At 44.9% G+C, this 16,001-nt stretch overlaps 1 protein-coding gene across 2 annotated transcripts in view; it reads right to left on the bottom strand.

Moving 5' to 3' along the window:
- The window catches only part of ME3 (malic enzyme 3), a 190,630-nt gene that overhangs the window by 72,874 nt on the left and 101,755 nt on the right, over positions 1-16,001 (bottom strand). For both annotated transcript variants that reach the window (XM_032764031.2, XM_032764030.2), the window contains exon 3: positions 14,492-14,641. In XM_032764031.2, coding sequence (XP_032619922.1) covers positions 14,492-14,641 — 150 coding nt within the window. The remainder of the gene's footprint in view (positions 1-14,491; positions 14,642-16,001) is intronic.

Here is a 16,001-nt window from a genome sequence, read left to right as displayed (position 1 = left end):
ACCCACCATGTGATCTTAGGGGAAAACTGCAGAGAGGAGCCAGCCAGAGCCTGCAGCCAATAGGGGCAGAAGCAACCAAAGCACCACGCCATTATTCACCTCTGGACATCCCAGGCAAAACTGTTCTGTGGCCTGTGCTGGTTGGCTGTTTGCTCCAACCTGCTGCCTTCCTCCCCTCACAGTCTCTTCCCCTGAGCTTCACTTCACATCTACCTCTCTTCTCCCCTGCCCAGCCCTGGCCCTGTTACCCCTTTCCTTTTAACTACCACCAAAACAACCTAACAAACAGCCCCTTCTCCCCCGCCCACATAGAACTAACCCAACATTGGCTGCCATCACACTGCTCATTTTGCTTGTGTGTTCTACCCCTTTCTGCACCTTGGGTCTCTCAGGTCTATTGCGACTGTAAACTCTTCAGGCCTGGGACACCTACTACTGTGTTTGTACAGTGCCTAGCACTGGGGCTCCAAGGTGCTACCATAATACACATAATAATAATAAGTAAACTACATTAAAGATTGTGAGGGGCTCAGATGCCATGGTCATTGGAAACATAAGTACCCAAGATAGACAGGAAAACACAACAAACTCTAAAGCCCCCTAAAAGGGCTATTCTCATCTCAGAGTGAAAAAAAGCATGATCAAGTGAGAGAGGAATCTATTTCTATAGTATTATTAAGCATTTCGATTTCAGCTATAGGTGTACATGGTGCTTCTCAGAGGGATGCGGTCCCTGGATCAAGCACCCTACTGTCTAGCTATTGGAACATGAAGAATGCAAAGTGCTTCACACACAAGCAATGGAGCACCTTATCGTACAGCATTAGAGGAGAGAAACTGAGATAACGTGCCTGAGTCTCTAGGTAGCCACTCACACATGCGCTGAGTGAGTGCCGAACACTACCAGATCAAAATGGTCATGCAAGGCCCCTGATCCTGCAAACACCTGTGCACATTCAATTGGGTCATCCAGTCTGATCTCTTGTATTCACAGATCATTAAATTTCACCATGTGCGTAGTCCCATTGAAGTCAATGGGTCTGCACACAAAGGTACTGCTCTTCCTGCATACCACGAATTGTAGGACTGGGACCTAAATGACGAACAAGGCAGAGAATTATGGTGTATAAAAAACTCTTAAAATTGTGCTCTGTGTCTTTAACTTCTCAGGGGTTTTCTTGGACCTATGTGCAAGCAAGCAGGGGGTTCTGTACGGAAGCATGCAATCAGAGTAATCTTGCAGCCAGCCAGCCTAGAGTAAGGTGGGGAGAGTTGTGCCGCTCTATATTTTTAAGGAGCAGCCTGCTTTGTCTCTCTCTGTTTTGTGATTCTTGTGCGATACTGTGCCATAAATAAAGTAGCATTACGCTGCAACCTTCCAGCAGAATATTTTATGTTTTTATCTAACTTTTCACTGTATCTGCCATAAGCATAAAGTGAAGAATCAGTGTTCTATTTTCCTATTTTGAATACAGGGATGGTGCTCAGGTATGACTGCAATGAGGGTCTTATAGTAGATTAAAACTAAGTGAACATATCAGATATCAGCAGAGCAATATACATTACAGAAAATAAATGAAAACAATGAGGAGTCCGGTGACACCTTAAAGACTAACAGATTTATTTGGGCATAAGCTTTCGTGGGTAAAAAACCCACTTCTTCAGATGCATGGAGTGAAAATTTTGATGAAATGATGAAATGACTGAAGAAGTGGGTTTTTTACCCACAAAAGCTTACGGCCAAATAAATCTGTTAGTCTTTAAGGTGCCACCGGACTCCTTGTTGTTTTTGTGGATACAGACTAACACGGTTACCCTGGATACCCGAGAAAATAAATGAATACACCTAAACAATTTTGGCTAAGGGCAGACTGAAATACATCACAATTCAGTGCTACTGTCCAAAAAGGAAGATTGATTCTACAGATCAAACTGCTGACATGCAAGATGCAAATTTCTACATTCACCATTTGACAATTTAAGACAGAAGGTTGAAATCCTGGCCCCAAATAAGTCAATGGACATTTTGACTTCAGCAGGACCAGGATTTCGCACAGCGGAAGTAAGGAATCTGTGGAAGGCCGTTACTTAAAAAATGATGGGCCAGATCCCTGGCTACATCTGAGGACTACACAATGGAGCTCAGCAATGGGCTACAAAGGTGGCTGTAAGCGATTTTTGCTTCTCTGATTCTGGGCTGACTGTGCACCAAGCCTGGTCCAGTACAGTAATTGCTGGCTGCCAACAGCTGCAAAGGGACCTATGCAGCAGCTGGGGCCCAATGCCCCAGCCACCCCTCCTAGCCTGGCCATTGCAGAGTGGTGAACTACTTCATCCCTTTTCCTAGCTTTATGGGCCTGGCAGATCCCCCTTCAGGGACTTTGGGGCCATTTTGGGCTGGCACAGCCAAGGCTCTGGGCCTTTACGCTTCCAAAATCAAATGTGAAACTGACACATTATGCAGCTTGCGTCTCCAGAGCCTTCTCAGTCAGCCACACCCCTTATTATTATGATTATTCTTTTGTAATCACTGTGGTAACAGGATTAGATGCTCTGATATAAACTTTAAAACTGTTTGGCCCTTTTTGGAAAGCTAGAGTTTGTAACATGCCTCTGGGATATCGTCTTTGGAGACATTATGTTTTAATATGGACGTATTTGTCTAAATATTGTATAATCAATCATCAAACTGGACAAAATCAACATGGTAACTCAGTGATTTTTAGAAGTTTGTTTATATGTAGATGGAAGACTTTTCAGCAATAGTCAGATTTATTTACAATTCAGGGAAATAGTGTGTGGGTACTAATGAAAAACAAATAACACAATCCAAAGCAAGAGTGATTCTTAATATATTCAGTTCAGAGACTTATAGGACAAAACCCTACTGTCTGTACAGGATAAGCTTTAGCCTGAACTGTGGGAGAGGGAACAGGGCTGCCTTCACTAGTCATGTAAACATTTCTAAAGCTGTCATCACATACTTCAGATGGGAAAACTAGAATTTAATATCAGACCCAGAAGATGCAGTTTCAAAAGTTCACGATAAAAAGCTCCACATGTTTAAACATCCAGGATCCTGAGGGACTGAAAGTAGATATGCAGTAAAGAGCATTTAAAATATTGTTTATGAATAAGTAAAGACAATTTAAAAAGAAAACAGATTCTCAATACTAATTAGTGCACAAGTATTTCTGATGGAGACCTGGATCCTGCAACATCTTTGGCATGGGCAGACTCCTTGCACATCCCTGGAGCCCCATTTACCACTTTGTGGAGGGGAGAACCCCTGGCAGGATCAGGGCCTCTGTCATAACTTTTTGATCCAATTAATAGTTTGCCACATAATTATCAGGGTTTTTTTTTTAAATCACCCTAATGTAGTACATAAAGAAACGAGCCTTTTCCCTGTTTCAGAAATGGAGGGGTTAGCGGCAGGGACCGAGGGTGACAAACATCACGCAGAGCACGTGTGAAGCAGCATGGAGGTGGACTGGAGGCTCTAAATCCATCTCTAATTCCATTCTAAATTCTGATTAAGGAGAGGTAATGAGCAACACGGCTGTGTCTGATCACAATCAGTTGCACTTATTCGAGCCTATGACTCTCATGGGCAGGCTCTGCTAAGCAGAAGGGCTTTAACCCAAGTGTTTGCATGTATCCTCTGCCAATCCCAGTGGAATGCTTCACATTATGATATTCAACAGTACAGGCCCCTCTTGGGTTTCAAGACTCAACTGAAGGCTTTATTCAGCCTTAATTTTCAGCAATCATCTTATTTTTAAGTATAACCCTGGGAATGACCCTTGCATTTTAGAGGGTTGCATGAGGATTGAGCCACAGAGCTCCTATTAACGTCAATGTGTGGTTAAAATCTGTGCAATTCTGAAGATTTACGGCCTTGATTTTTACATATTTGGAGCAACCACAGCTCTCACTGGTTCACCAGTGCTGACCTGTGAAAAATTAGGCCAACGGTGGCTAGTCTATTGTATGATGTGGATAGATCAGAGCCATGCTTCTGGCAAGACCAGACATGCTGAGGGATTCCATCCACCATCCAATCAGTGTGCAGGTCAAGCCTAGACTCATTAGACACTGCCCGCGCATGAAGAGCAGAATGAGCCACAGGTTCAGCCTCAGGGATAGAAGGCTGAGTTCATTCCTCAACCTGTTCTGCAATTGAGACCCCCAATCCCAGCCCTCACAGCATGATGGACACCTGGCAGTGCCTAGGCCACTGAGAATTAGAGAGGGGAAAAGTGTACCAATTTACCAGCATTAAGCATTGCAAAGGGAGGCAAACTGCTGCCTATGGCCTATCTTAAGCAGCAGTATCATAACTGGACTTCATCTATTATATCTGTCAGCACATCCTTTATTTCATTTTACGGGCTCATGCAAAGGTTAAGAGATCAAGTTTGCCTGGGGAAGTTAAACTAAATCCTAGCCTGATTGCGTTTCCTTCTCACGCTGAGAAAACTCCACTGAGACCCACACCTACACTTTTCATATGCACCGCAGGGAGCCCCAAGGATAAACGAAGAACTTGGACAAAGTGTGACACAGAGAACAAAACAAGGAAAGAAAAATATTTCTACAGCATCAGGGCAATTTGCATTCAGCTAAATGAAGTCTAATCTGGCACATTCTGTCCTGGCTAAGTGGATACATTTATGAAAATGTCCCTATCTCTATTTTAAATTGCTCTTATCAGACACACAAACACGAATGGCTAAATTTTCAAAAGTCATGTGCCTAAGATGTACATGGCTTGCTGTATCCTACACTTAGCAGTTTATCTTCAGGGCTCTGCATATCAGGCATAAGACATGAAATGTTCAGAATTACAGCATTAATGACCCTCTGTTCATCCCATTCATAGAATTATAGCTGGAAAAGATCTATCAGGGCCTAGCTACTAGCCCCCTGGCTGGCACAAAATCGCTCCCTACACTTTTATTTTCTAACGTTTTGCCTGGTCTATTTAAAAAAGCCTCCCAAGACCCTGATGCACCCATCACTTCCTTTGGGAGACTGTTCCACTGCTTAACAAATCTCACCCATAGAAAGATTTTCATGATAATCCATATATCTTTTCCCTTTCACTTTCATCCCATTACTGCTTGATATACACCCAGGCACCAACCTAGATATTTCTTCCTTCTCCTTGGTGCTTATCCCACTGTAACTCCTCCTTATATCGAGATGCACAAACATACACCATGGCTAAATTAACAGCTCTGATTCTCCTTCCTGAAAGGCTCCTGCACCTCAACCCGTGGCATCTCTTTTCTATTTTCCGTTTCTCTTTCAGCCTTCCTCCCAATTCTCCTCCTTTCTGTCTCTGCCTAAATTCTTTACTGACAAAACTGATGCTGTCTGACAAGTGCTCTGCTTCCTTCTGTGGCTTCCTTACCCCCCTCTTCTTCCTGTTCAAAGCCCTCCTGCTTTTATTCCAGTCACAGAGAAATCTCTCCTACTATACACCTCATACCCCACTTGTCCTGCCTCCTTGACTGCATCCTCTTCCACCCTGATACATACCCACCTTCCTTTCTCAGCTGGGACCTTTCCCTTAGCCTGCAAATGCATTCTCTTGCATCCCCTATCCCTGATCAACCCTTGCTTGACCTCCTCATGCTCCTTTGAGCCTACCTAATGAGAAACTGCTTAGGGAATTCAACTGGCCTAATTTCAAAACAACTCTGACATTTGGGTTGAAATCCTGGCCTTCTTCAAGTCAATAAGAGTTTTGTCATTGACTTAGATGGGGCTGGGATTTCACCCCATGTTAGGCAGTTAGTTGTGATCTCAAATGTCATGGGGTGCATATTCTGCTCCAGAGAGCCTAGCGGGTAAGAGAGGAGGATGAAGAGAAGCAGAGAGGGGGACAGAGCTTTTTCCTAATGAAACAAATAACTGCACTACATTATAAACTATGTGCTGGCCATCACCTTAGGCCTGCTTGGCTTTGAGGGAGCATGTGGAAGATTCCTGAACCCAAGACACAGCTCAGACTTCCCTTAGCTAGAAAAAATCTTCAAGATATTGAGTTGCCTTGAAAATGACCTTATGAGTTTAAATTACAATGTGGGGGAGAAAGGATGCTGACTCTTCCTTTCCCTGTCTCCCTCCTGGTTAACCCAGCTTCCTGCTCTGGGGTACCCAGGGGTGTCTACACAGTTCTTGGATGCATGTTAGGTAATTCATGATATGGGAGTAGGGTTGCCAGTTGTTTGCTTTTTGACCGGAACACCTGGTCAAAAATGGACCATGGCAGCTCCATTAAAAGTCCGGCCAGTGGTGCAGCAGGGGCCTGGGGCTAAGGCAGGCTTCCTACCTGCCTTGGCTCTGCATGGCTCCAGAGAGCAGCTGCTAGATCCTTGCAACCCTGGGTGCAGGGAAGCTCAATGCATTTCCCCTGCCCGAGTGCCAGGTCCACAGCTCCCATTGGCTGGTAACTGCAACCAATAGGAGCTGCGGGGGCGGTGCCTGTGGGTGCGAGGGCAGCATGTGTAGCCTCCCTGGCTGCCCAGGCATCGAAGGGCCGCAGAGACCTTGTGGCCACTTCCTGGGAGCTGCGGTAAGTGACGCCAGGACCCTGCACCCTTTGCTGTATCCCAAAGTCCTCATCCCCAGTCCCAAGCCCCTGCCTGTACCCCAAACCTCTCATCCTTGGCCCCACCCCAGCCAGAGTCCTCACTCCCCCAGAATGCTGCCGGTCTGTAGCCAACCAATTTAGCATGGGGAGATCAATTGTGGGAGAGCCATTCTTAAGCAGGTCTGCTATGCCATTGATAAGGTGCTGTCTAACTGGGCCATGAAGCTGAGGTAATGCTCAGAAGATTATTGATAGCCTTGCATGCATGGGGTTCCTAAACTGTATTGGCCAGTTGTCCCCAACCTTTTTGTGGTCAATAGCGCATTCATGTTTTCAGAAGAGTGTGGCGGCACCAACAATTTTTCAAGGCTTATTTTGTATTTGTACATTAAATAATATGAAAAACATCATATTTAATATTCTTCCCACTCTGGGTTGAAATAATACGTATGTTATCTCTTATTTGAACCACTCATTTTGGAGCAAAATGTTAAAAAAATAATAAATTTCAAAGCATAAGGAAACAGCAGTATCAGTGCAGGAAGAATACTCACATACAGGGCTGGCTCCAGGTACCAGTGGAGCAAGCAGGTGCCAGTGTCAGCACATGCTATGGGGCAGCATTCAGTCCATTCTGCAGAGGCGGAGTGTTTTTTTTTTGTTTTGTTTTGGTTTTTTTGGTGGCAGTTCTGGGCAGTGTAGAGAGAAGCCTGAGAGAAGCTGTGCAGCCTGCAACCCCGGAGTACTCTATCCCCAGCAGGCGGGGGGCCCTGGCATCTCTCCCCTCTTGGGCACTAGGCGGGCCCCGTGCCTGCCGGGGACAGAGAGCACCGGTGCCTGCAGCCCTGGAGTTCTCTGTCCCTGGCAACTACAGGGCCGCGGCTTCTTTCCTCTGCTAGGTACTAGGCAAGTGCACATAAATGCCCTGGCGGGCACCACGTTGGGGACCACTGGTATGGGGCAACTGATGAATGATGTTGCCCCTATACCAGTGGTGAAAACTATCATTTTCTCCCCCTCTCACTGTCTTCCATAAGGGCACAGAATTTCTTCATGGTGCTGCAAGGATGACTGGTGGACCACCACAGCAAGTTTACAGACATAAATTAATGCAGAGTGGTCTAGAAGGGTCCACAATGCTAGGATCTTCTGGAACTCAGTAGTATTTAAATTAATGGAGAAAGTATTGTTTGCCCCTAGACTCACTGTAGATATTATTGGGGTGGAGGTTGGTCTGGTTATTTTGGGAGACCCGGCAGATCCCTGAATGTCCTGGCTAATGAAGCCATACTCAGGCCACTTGGATAGAAGGAAGGATCATATTAACTATTGCCTCTGTAGTTGCAGAATGGTTGTGGAGTGTGCATTTGGCTGTTTGAAAGGCAGATGGCGCTGTTTATGGAACTGCTTTGAAGGAGCAGAAAATAATACACCTCTAATCTGATATAACGCTGTCCTCGGGAGCCAAAAAATCTTACTGTGTTATAGGTGAAACCACATTATATCGCACTTGCTTTGATCCACTGGAATGTGCAGCCCTGACCCCCCCGGAGTGCTGCTTTACCGCGTTATAGACAAATTCCTGTTTTATTGGGTCGTGTTATATCAAGGTAGAGGTGTATTCCAGTCATTACAGTTGTGTGTTGTGTTTTGTGTAATATTTGTGAGAGGACGGGTGGGAGGCTGAAGTGTGGAGACTTGCCCGGAGGTTAGGGCAACCAGCAAGGTGTCCCATAGAGAAACACAAACAGATGAGGGAATGCTATAAGGGATGTCTATTGTTCATATTTTGAGTCTCATGGCTGAACATGTTAGCCTGTGGGGGTTGCACTGGGATACAGACATTGCAAACATTGGAGTATTGTGCGTGTGTGGTTTAAGTTTAGCATTCCCTGTGTGCTTTTGCAAAACTCATGCATTATTTCATCCTTATTTAAAGGATTTTCTATGTTAATTGCAATGATGACTCATAATGGATGTACGGTGAATGGTTTTTAAAGTTTTAATGAAACCTCTGGAAAAATAATCTTTTTGTATTTGGAAATACATTTAACTAACCAGTCTGCAAAATAACCAACTATACATAATCCTTTTAATGAATGCAACAGTGCAAAAAGAACTCAAAGTGCAACAGTAAGAACATTCCAAATACAACATATTTTTAGGGGTGGGAGGGAGGGGAGGCACAAAGTCATCAGGCAAGCATACATCTCGCTTCTGGCTCTCTTGTCCACATGGGTTCTGGGGTTGGGTGCCATGGCTCAAAATTGGTTGGGGCATTGAAGGGCTGAGCTGGATAGTAATCCCCTCTACATCCCCTTTCAGTCCGACTCTCCGCCCTAGGGTGACCTGATATCCCAATATTATTGGGATCGTCCCATTATTAGTGACTTTGTCTTATATAAGCAACTACTACCTCACTCCAATCTCGATTTTTCACTCTTGCTATCTGGTCACCCTAATGTGACCCAGTGTAGCGAGGAGGTGTGGTCTCTGTCCTGGACAGAGGGGGAGAGAACTGCGACCGTCACCTATGGGCAGAACCGGGATATCCGTGGCTGCCCTACCGGAAGCAGAGGGGCAGGACAGGAAGTGGAACTATAAAAGGCAGGCCCTCCAGCTCAGTTGGTGAAGAGCTGTTAGAGGAGCAGGACAACCTCCCATCACTGCTGGAGCTTGGAGCTGACAGAGGCAGCTACAGTGCCAGAGACCTGGAGGAACTACTGGAGCTGCCAGACATCAAGAGTGCTGAGGAGATTTTGGGGCTGCCACCTGCGATTTAGCCTAGTGAAATTAGGTGCCCCGGGACTGAGAATATAGGAAGGAGCCCAGGGAAGCCAAATAGGGTTCGGGTGTATGACTGACTACAAGCCGGTCAGTGTGTTGTGGCCGGATTTCACCACTGACCCAGTTGTGGACCACTCCGCCCCTATTAGGGCCCTCGGTGGGATGCAGTGGAGTGGGTGGGCCTGCATCCCCACTGCTACCCCACCGCCAGGGGTGGCAGCCTCCTGACCTTTAGGCCAAGAGGCCTGCTTTGGTCTGGCACCCGTCCAAGCTAGGCTATCCCATCAGAGAGATAATCTCCCCCTAGACTGACAGCAGGCCAGAGCCCCCTTACCTGAGCTGCCTGACTGCAAGCTAGAGTCATTACTTGAGTACAGTCTCATCCTGATTGAAGGCTCTGAGCGATAGATTTGCCACCACCTAGCCTGACTGCAGGCTGTGTGCTGCCCCCGCCCTGGCTGAGTGTCAGGGCTACCAGACCCCAATTGACACCCAGCCTGGACTGAGGGCTAGGGCCTATTGACTAATTCCCCCTGAACAGAGTCACTCTAGGAGCATCACAGTGAGGGGGTGTGGTCTCCCTCCCTGACAGATGGGGAGAGAACCATGACTATCTTACACCCTGCCATGTAAAAACCCTGTTACAGAACCAAATTACCACCCTGTAATGACCAGGGTGGCCGCACAGTTTTGTAACAGGGCTATAATGTGGTTTGTTTTTTCCAGGTAGGTAGATTTCTGAAGTGCTCATTACCATAGCTGTGATAGATTTGCAGCTGCCCTGTAATAATTTATGAATCCCATATGTTGGCCTGGTTCTTGGGTTATTTACTGTGTGACTATGTGGGTATGGGTTATCTCAATAAAGGGATATCTCTGAAAACAGACAGGAAGGAAAATAATGGTTCAAGATAGCCACTTCTCAGCAAACACTTTAAGAGTTATTGAGGCACAAGTTTTGATGATTTTGCCTTTTCTCCAGCTGTCCTATAGAATTAGTTTTGACCAGGAGAGGCAGAAACCTGAGAACACAGAACAACAACAACAAATCCTGGGAAGATTCCCTTTCCCAAGAGAGGCAGTAGTTGTTCAGGGGAACCAGTCTTGGATAAGACACCTCTGGGAATGTCTGAAGAAGTTAAGCCTGCCTAAGTTAATAGGCAGCAGGTTTAAAACAAACAAAGGGAAATATTTCTTCACACAGTGCACAGTCAACCTGTGGAACTCTTTGCCAGAGTAGGTTGTGAAGGTGAAGACTATAACAGACTTAAAAAAAATCCTAGATAAATTCATAGAGGATAGGTCCATCCATGGCTATTAACCAGGGTGGGCAGGGATGGTGTCCCTAGACTGTTTTCCAGAAGCTGGAAATGGATGACAGGGGATGGATCACTTGATGATTACCTGCTCTGTTCATTCCCTCTGGGACACATGGCATTGGCCACTGTCAGAAGACAGGATACTGGGCTAGATGGACCTTTGGTCTGACCCAGTATGGCCGTTCTGATGTTCTTATGTAGGTGCCAGCAGGGGATGGAAAGACTGTAGCTGTGATAGACATGCACGTATACTATTGTGGTTTAAAATCTTTTTTCTCCAAAAGTTTTGGTTCTACTGCTAAATGAACAATATTTGGGATTAATATGTCTGCCTGGTCACTATCTTCATCACTGGCCACATATTTGTGCAGGGAAGGACCACAGGTGTCTCAACCCAGTCAGATCTGCTGGGTAAGCACAGTTGATACACGGGGTATCTGTAGCCCAGGTCTTGATCTAGAAGTGGGAGAACTGCAAACTTCCACCCCGGGATAGATTACACTTGAGGGGGAGCAGTAAGAAAGACCAGAAAAAGGACAGAAGAGCACCTAGTCCTGTAACCCTGACAATAGTATCTAGGAGACTAGGCAAGACTAAAACTTGCCCATGATCCTGGAAAGTCTCATTCTTCTCAAAGATACGATTTCAGTTTGCTTCCACAGTTCAGTATAACAGTACTGCAAGTGGTAAAAGGCCAAATTCTTTTCGAGAGTTAAAAACCTTAATTCCCCTGCTCCAGTCAAATTTTGAGGGTCCCACTCCCAGTGATTTCAGCTGAGAAGTATCAGCATGCTGCATTGAGCCAAATACTCCCTCAATCCAACTGCTTTGCTCCACAAGTTCCTCCACAGAAAAAAGTAATTTTTACTACCACACAATTATAATCAGATCTGAATAAGAACAACAACAAAAAATGAATGTTTCTCATGTGAATCTCATCATTGTAAATAATAAAATAGGAATTTTTCTATTTGGAAGAATGACTATTTGTAAATATGACTTGGGAAAACAACCTTTATCAAAGTAAAAACTGAAATTAGACTGCAGCTCACAGTATATCAGCAGAGAAACAGAATCCTCCGTAAAATAAGAAATCAACTGCAATCAAGGCATTATGGTTTGCTCTTTTCTGGAGAAGCCACAGGTTGGAATCCATAATAGTTCCTTGCCTAAGTTCAACAACAGAGACTCTCTGCAATGGGACACCAGTGCATTAGAGCAGATGCTCTTACCACGGGGGCAAAATAATGTAGGTTTTTAAAAATGAGTTATAGGAAGGGAATTCCTCCAACAGCAACAACTGCACAAAGTCCTGCGTGAGGAAAGACATTGCTGCTTTCCCTGAGATAACAAGAGGATTGGGAACAGAACTGAGGACAAGCCAAAGACATGGTTTAATCTCAGTGTTTGTTGTGTAGACTTTAAACCAAGCTACTCAAAGGGGGAGGCAGTGTGGTCTAGCAGTGTGACCGTGGGACTGGAGGTCAGGAGCTCCTGGTTCTAACCTTAGTTGGTGAAAAGCCAACAATGTACTGTGAATAGTGCAACAGTCCTTGTCTCAGAGTGCTCACAGATAGAGATATCCAGTGGGAGGGGCAACTTTAGGTTCTTTTCCCTAATCCCTTAGGACAGGGGTTCTCAAATTTTTGTACTGGTGATCCCTTTCACATAGCAAGTCACTGAGTGAGACCCCCAACTTATAAATTAAAAACACTTTTTTATATATTTAACACTATTATAAATGTTGGAGGAAAAGCAGGGTTTGGGATGGACGTTGACAGCTCGCGCCCCCTCACATAATAACCTCATGACTCCCCTCAGGGGTCCTGACCCCCAGTGTGAGAACCCCTGCCTTAGGACCAGATTGAGGATCTGCCTACACTACAGCAGTACATCAGCTGTAGCATCATAGAGTAGATGCTTCCTACATTGATGGAAGGTTTTTTTCTCTAGACGCAGTTAATCCACCTCACTGAGAGGTGGTAGGAACAATTCTTCCATCGACCTAGCTGCATCTATACCAGAGGTAAGATCGACCTAACCACTGTACTCAAGGCATAAAATTTTCCACAGCCCTGAGCAAGGTGACTAAGTCCATCTCATTTTTAAGGGTAGACCAGGCCTGAGACTTTACGTCTTGTCATGTGTAAGGGGCAGCACATCACAGGTCCTTCTCTTGTTCCCTTGTGCTTCAGGGCAGAGGAGTGGGGATGGGGAAGCAATCTGTTAGCTAAGATGGGCAGCACAGATTATGTCACCTTCTTCACTGCACACTGACTCAGCACAGCTGGCCAGCAAGCTTGGGGGTCAGGAGGGAAATTAAGTCTCCCCCCACACATGGGTGGTGGGTGAAGCTTCTCCTTGGGGAGGTTAGCCCCCTGCCCTGCCTCTTCTGACTGAAGCCCCACCACTGCCCCTCCGCCCCTGGCGACACAAGGTTTGATGAGGCTTAGCCTCCCCACGCCTCCATCATGCGCAGCCCATGCTCCCACCTCTGTGCAAAGGAGGCAGGGGGAATAGCAATCCCATTCAACCTGCTTTCTCACACACAGAGCAGCGGCCGGGTAATCTGCTTAAGGGAGAAGGGTGGCTTTACATTTCTGCATGCATCATAAATACAAATGTTCTCTGGAAATGGTCTTCAGGCCTCACTTACTCAAGGCCTTCCTCCTACAGTACCTTCTGGATATGTCTACACTGCGTCCGGGAGTGAACCTCCCAGCTAGGGGCCACAGACCTGTGGTAGCAGGGCTTGTGTTTGCACCTTACAAATAACCCTGCAGATCTTGCTTTGATGTTGAGTCCCCACAGGCTTCAGAGCCTGAGCGCCAGCCCATGTTGCACTGTCTGTACAGTTATTTTCAGAGCAATAGTACAAGCTCTGCTAGCACATGTCTGCAGATCCAGGCTAGGAGAATTACTTCCAGATGCAATACAGACATGCCCACAGTGACCTTGGGCCAATCACATAATGTCTGCCTCAGTTTCCCCACTCCTTATATAGGGGTCAAAACTCCCAACCCACCATCACTGGGAGTACAATGAGAGTGTAAATAGAAAGAGATATATTAAGTATTATTATTATTCCACTCCTTTATTAGATGCAGATATTCTTGTAATACAAGTCTTTACAGTAAAGCCTATGTTTTTAGCCTAGTGATGAATTTGAAGGATGGAAAAATGAGACACTTTAATGGAAAACTGAATCTTCACTATTGAACTTTCAGGAAAGCACTAAAACCCTCATAGCTAACAACTATAATTAGAGTATTAGCTAATCAAAATTATATATTTTTAAAAACTATATTATTACAAGGAATCATGCAGAATATTTCTCCCTAAAAATGCACTTTGCTGTGCAATCCATTGCAGGGCATATGAAACGATACAGGTTCTCTGAGTCACTAACAGGTATTTAAAACCCAAATATTCCTCAAAGGGCCGTGCTGTCAAAAGAACTTCAATGCAGAGGAGAGAAAGGAGGGCAGGGAGGGGAAGGATGTGGCTTCAGAGTGACATTTGTGGCTAAGTTACACAGACTGTACAGTACTGTTTCAGAACAAAACCATCCTCTGTTCACAGTTTATAAGAAGACAGCAGAGTTACTCCCGGCTACCCAGCTTGTCATTAAAAGCACAACAGCACAAGCTGTTTGATAGCCCATCTTTTGATCAAGAATCAAATTTTATTTTTGCTGGGCCACCCACAGAAATATGGGTGCTTGATACAAAGGAAAATTCGCATCCAATTAAAGAAGGGAAAAAATAGTCAGTCTACTCACCGGGGCCTTCTGAAAGCTAGACCGTACTGCTGACAGGCCAGGCCGACTGTGGGAGTATAAACTATGGGCATGAATCTCTCAATGTCAGAGGTTAGCACTCTGTAGAAAAGCTTCTCATTTCTGTCTTGCAGTGTCATAAGAATAATGTATCTAAAAAGAAAAATAATAGAACCTGTGTGTGGACAATTCCACCAATGCCGTGCATGACTGAAGAAGCTAATGGAATCTAGATTCATAATGTCTCACTTGTTAAGAATGCAGGACACTCCCACAAGGGCCAAGTACCAGTCTTTCGATGGGCAGCTCAAGCCTGAGGTTCCAGAGGTACTCAGCATCCATAGCCCCATCACCTTCAACAGGAGAGGTGCATGCTCAGTACCTCTGAAAATCAGAAACTACAGTATCCTCAGGATCTTTGGGATTTGAAGCACAAACATCACTAATGAGGAGGATCAGAAGAACTATGCTGAAGGCATGGTTATGAAGGCCAGTGCCAGAATTAATCTATATCTCATTTAAATTGATCAAGTGGTCTGCGTGCTATACATATTTTAAGGACTACATATATGCAAACTGCAATAGATTCATATTCCTAAAATTCTCCAACCTACCCCCAATAAAATTCCTGCCCACCCACCCACAGTCTTCAACACACATCAGCCTTCAAACCTTACATACCCCAATGAACCTATCCCCTTAGAAAGAGCCTGGGAAGATATTAGTGTTAAAAATGAAGCAGGATAGTTAAATTCCTTACCAAAAAAAGAAGCACTAAAATAATAATAATTTTTAAAATGAGGTAATAAAAAAGTAAGTCACCTCTGAAACCTTAACTTTGCCCACCTGTGCATATGCATCATGACACAGTCTTAGATGGTCACATATATTTTGTGTAGGATGTAGAATTCGCTGATGTGCTTGAGCTATGTCAAAACATCTCCCCTATACTCTCTTCTTTCCTGAAAATGATTCCTAGGTTGAGAATGAATTTGTCAAATTTCAGCCACAGAAGGCAAATTTGTCAAATTTCAGCCTGATTGCCTTCTATGATGAGTTAACTGGCTTTGTGGATATGGGGAAGCAGACTGTACAGACCCACGGAAGTTTATGCTCCAATATGTCTGTTAGTCTATAAGGTGCCACAGGACTCTTTGTTGCTTTTTACAGATCCAGACTAACACAGCTACCCCTTTGATACTTAACCTTGCTTATGGGCAATACAGAAAGTGATGGTGGGTTAGGAACAGGAGGAGAAGCAAATGTAGGGTTTTTAAATTTCTCTTATCTTCTGGCAAGTTCTTTTTGTTCTTCCATCAGGCATTTTACTGAACATGCTGATAGACAGATAAAGTTAAGTGAACCCACTATGTTAGTGATCATGTTGTGTGTAGGGTCATATCTTCCTTGGGAGACAACTGGAGTGAACAGAGGAGACAATGAGCAGGCTAGACCAGACAGAACTGGCAAACTGTTAGTTAACAGAGTATCCTTAGCTAGGAGAACAGTGATT

The sequence above is a fragment of the Chelonoidis abingdonii genome, chromosome 1 (assembly GCF_003597395.2).
Source record: "Chelonoidis abingdonii isolate Lonesome George chromosome 1, CheloAbing_2.0, whole genome shotgun sequence".
In the NCBI taxonomy this organism is placed as follows: domain Eukaryota; kingdom Metazoa; phylum Chordata; order Testudines; family Testudinidae; genus Chelonoidis; species Chelonoidis abingdonii.
This window is presented reverse-complemented; position numbering and strand designations above follow the sequence as displayed.